The following is a 4,170-nucleotide window of genomic DNA, read 5'->3' on the forward strand; positions in this document are numbered from 1 at the left end:
GATGCGTAGACTCAAGGACTTTTTGTGATGCTTAGAACATGGGGAGTAATACGTGATGTACTCTTTTTCCTTCACCATGGTTTTGCCCCATTGGGTTTTCCTGGTACGGCTTTAATGAGACAGCATCCCCAAGCGTATTATGATGATCTCTTAGCATCTGCACAGTGATGTCATCCAAAGGGAAGTGTTGTAAAACATTTAGGATAGATCTCCAAAGCCGGCCCATACACGTCCAAACCTATAAGGCCCATCACTTTATCTACTTCTTATTCCTAGTCAGTTTTGTACTTAGAGTTTATCTACCCTATATATGTAATATTTCGATTGAGTGAATAATACAAAGAAATGTAATATTTCGATTGAACGAATCATGTTCTATCTAACTTTATCAAATCATAATGTTATTTTACAAAATTTTAACTAATCACTGTTAAGAAATTTATATTATATGGTTTCACCAGTTTTAATTCCGTGCATACTAGATAGTGTATAATCTCGGTTACATTTAATATTATTTCCTATTTTCATTAGTTATTATAATCTTTTTGACTGGAGTCTCCTTGTTTGTTTTTATACAAGTTTGTCCAAAAAATTATTCTTATAATTCTACATCTCCGGGGACTCTGGCTTTCTCTGTCTCAGCCACCGACAAATTCATTCGTCTCCGATCAAAATCTCATCTTTCTGATCGAAATGCATACTCTCAAGGACAAGGTCTCCCAAAAGCTTTCTAATCTCTTCGCTGATTCCCCAAGCCAATCTGCTTCTCCACGCTTCTCCAACTCCGATTCTCCAAAGGTATCTCCTTTTATCTCTCTGTTGGGGTCGTTTTTGGAAATTGAGAACACCCTTAAAGCTTTGTGTTTTTTACTCTTTCCTTGAGATGGGTCTTTGGATTTGAATCTTGTTTGTTTACAAAATAGATCAATTTGGGGGTGATGACACCAATTGATATACGTTTCGATGAGGCTTTTAGGTTGGCTTGATCTGTGACATTAAGCTTTTGATTGTGTAGGCCAGGCTGAGTTCAAGTGTAGGCAAATCTTTGTCTTCGTATTTCTCTTTTGTTGTTCCTCAATCTGGGAATGATGATGATGATTTGGAATCATGTCCTCCTCTTCCTATTAGAACAGACAGCTATGAGTCTATTGAGAATTGTAAACCTGAACATGGGCAAGATAAAGCTGGGACCTTTGTATCCAATGGTGAAGATAAGGACTCAGATAAGGGCCGTGAGTTACGTGTTTCGGCGAAAGTAGAAAGCGGTAGCGATTACTTGGAAGGGGTGAAGCAGATGAGAGAATTAACAGAAAGCTCTGTTTTTATTACTGCTAACTTGTGTGAATTCTTGCAAGCGTGTCTTCCCAATATTGTCAGAGGATGCAAATGGTTCTTGTTGTATAGGTAAAGGAAGTTTATTTTTCTTCTGTTGTTGAGAGATTTTAGACTTGTTGTTTTGGTATTAACTTTTTTATTTCGGATGAAGGGCAGTACGTTGAAACATGGCATATCACTACGTACGCTTCTACGAAGAAGCGGAGAGCTTCCTGGTCCTTGTTTACTGGTTTGTTTATTTGACCTTTATGCTCTGTGGTTACATTTTGACAAAGTTGAATGGAACAGATCTTAGTTTGTGATGATTGTGTATGGTGCAGGTTGCTGGAGACAAACAAGGTGCAGTTTTTGGCGCTTTACTGGAATGTCCACTTAGACCTACTCCTAAGAGGAAATATCAGGCAAGCTAACTAATTGTCATAATAATTTTTTTCTCTTGGGGTGTAATTAGTTTCCTTATTGCTGATCACCTTCACATGTTTTTGTATGATAGGGTACAAGCCAGACATTTTTGTTCACAACTATTTATGGTGAACCACGCATATTTAGACCTACCGGTAACCAGATTCTATGTTATAATTAAGTACTAGTAGATTATTAGGCAACAAAACAGTGAGTTGGGAGTGACCTGCCATTAACCTTTGTATATGAGCCACGCCCAACACCACATGGCCCTTTTCATTTGGGCTGTTTCTTTTTCTTTTCATTCTCAAGAAATTGTATAGATAGAGGATGGATATATAAGATAAGAGTATAGAGAAAATTGAAAAGTAGATTTTGAGGAGAATGCTAAAGTTTCTTCAAAATTAGTTCGTAAGAATGTTTGGCAACGATTGATTTTATCGGAATTTTCCCTGGTTCTTGTCAATAGATTTATCCACACTTGTTACAAGAAGTGTGGAAGGAGGAAAATAGAGTAACGTCTTTTATCAATTGCCCCTACATTGTGAACCAGGCCCTATATACATAAAGCAAGCCCCTCAAGTATGTGTATAGCCAAGTAACCTCTCTTATGAACTTGTGTGCAGGTGCCAACCGATATTACCTGATGTGTATGAATGAGTTTTTGGCATTTGGAGGTGGAGGAAACTTTGCTCTATGCTTAGGCGAAGATTTGTAAGGCACAATCTGGTTCAATTCATTTTGAAACTTCCCCCATTTTAATCGTTTTGATGGTACTGAAACCAAACGTTTGTACATGAACTAGGTTGAAGGCAACAAGTGGACCTTCTGAAACATTTGGGAACGAATGCTTAGCTAGCAGCACGGAGTTTGAGTTAAAGAATGTCGAGGTATAGCTCTATACATATATGCAGTATGTGCTGATATCGAGTTTCCACCTTGTTCAACATATTATGCAATCTTACTTGGGTCTTGAAGTTAATCAGTGCAAGTTCACGTTGTTTAATGTGCAGCTCTGGGGATTTGCGCATGCGTCTCAATACCTCTCCTCCTGATCTTGGAAATCCCTTTCTTTGTCAAGAATCAAGATACCTCAATAGAAAGCAAAGATAACCGTCTTTTTTATTTTTTCAATCCGTTAATTGTTGCAAAGTTATGATTAGGCTTAAGACAGTTTTTTTCAAGCTTTAATCGGTTGAAACTTGAACAAGTGACAATATTACATGTTTGTATCTGTGAATTACTGAATCTCAGTTACAGTAACTGAGAATACTAATTCAGCTGGGACCTTATTGGAGATTAATTTGACTGAATTCAAAGATAGCGCTATTGTTTGTTATCTAAATCAGATTCACTTGGTATAAAATAAAAGGAGGTCTCAGGATGGCACATACAACGTTCAGGTAAGTTGAAATCTACTTGCCGTGTTGTTTTTAAACTCTGTGAAATCTGAAATTCTATATTTCGTTTGCGTGTATTATGGCTTTAAATGGTTGGTGCATACAATCCAAAGTTAGCTAATAAATTCTCAAATATCTAAACTATCGACTAAATTAAAAAGATGAGATTAGAAAATTAAACTTACTAAATGAAATAGAATAGTTGATTCAGAAAGAAAATAGCTTCCTAAGATTGAAGAGCTTGAATGGTAGAAAAAAGTTTTTCTCTCGTCGCTCTGATTTTTTTTCTTTTTTAGAATGTGATTTTTTAAAATGTCATCATCTATATTAACATTTTTGAAGTACATTTTGGTTTTGCCCTTAAAATTTATCTTATTTAATTTGTTTTTTTGCAACATTAACCCCTACAGATTTTCCGAAAATAACATTTCTACTTAATTAACCCATATAGATTTTCCTAAAATAACATTTCTACTTAACTCCATTAATGGAACTATATTAATCGATCAAATTTATTTACGTTTATTGCCATACACAGCATAACACCATCATTTAAGAGATCGAGAATAAATGCTCAAAAATTATTTTAATACATCTTTATGATAGTTGAATGTAAATCGAGGGACTTTGAGAAACAAAAGATTACATTCTCAATTATACTTATGACGAAGATAACGTTTATAAACACGATAACCCAAATTAAGAAAATCAAATTTTAGCAAATATATAACTTTGTAAGCAAGAAATACATTTATTTCTATGTATATCTCCTTTAGAAACTGAATATTGTTCCGCAGGATATTTTTGAAGTACAATTTGGGTTCTGCCCTTATAGTTATGATTATTTTTTTTTTTTTTTTACAACTTTAGTCCTTAGTGTGATATTTACACACCTAATAAATATTATTTCCGCAATCATTCAATTATAGCAAACAGACACTAATAAACTCTAGACAATATAGCCAATGGAAACTAATTAAAAAAAAAACTGAAATCAAATCTACATTTCTTATTCGTATTATACATTAACTAG

At 34.7% G+C, this 4,170-nt stretch overlaps 1 protein-coding gene across 1 annotated transcript; it reads left to right on the forward strand.

Moving 5' to 3' along the window:
* On the forward strand, positions 561 to 3,058 carry LOC104699029 (oxidation resistance protein 1). Its single transcript, XM_010414385.2, has 8 exons — positions 561 to 798; positions 1,016 to 1,404; positions 1,492 to 1,564; positions 1,656 to 1,736; positions 1,829 to 1,892; positions 2,364 to 2,451; positions 2,543 to 2,627; positions 2,751 to 3,058. The coding sequence occupies exons 1-8, from the start codon at positions 694 to 696 to the stop codon at positions 2,790 to 2,792; spliced, it is 927 nt and encodes a 308-aa protein (XP_010412687.1). The 5' UTR covers positions 561 to 693; the 3' UTR covers positions 2,793 to 3,058.

The sequence above is a fragment of the Camelina sativa genome, chromosome 1 (assembly GCF_000633955.1).
Source record: "Camelina sativa cultivar DH55 chromosome 1, Cs, whole genome shotgun sequence".
Classification (NCBI taxonomy): Eukaryota; Viridiplantae; Streptophyta; class Magnoliopsida; order Brassicales; family Brassicaceae; genus Camelina; species Camelina sativa.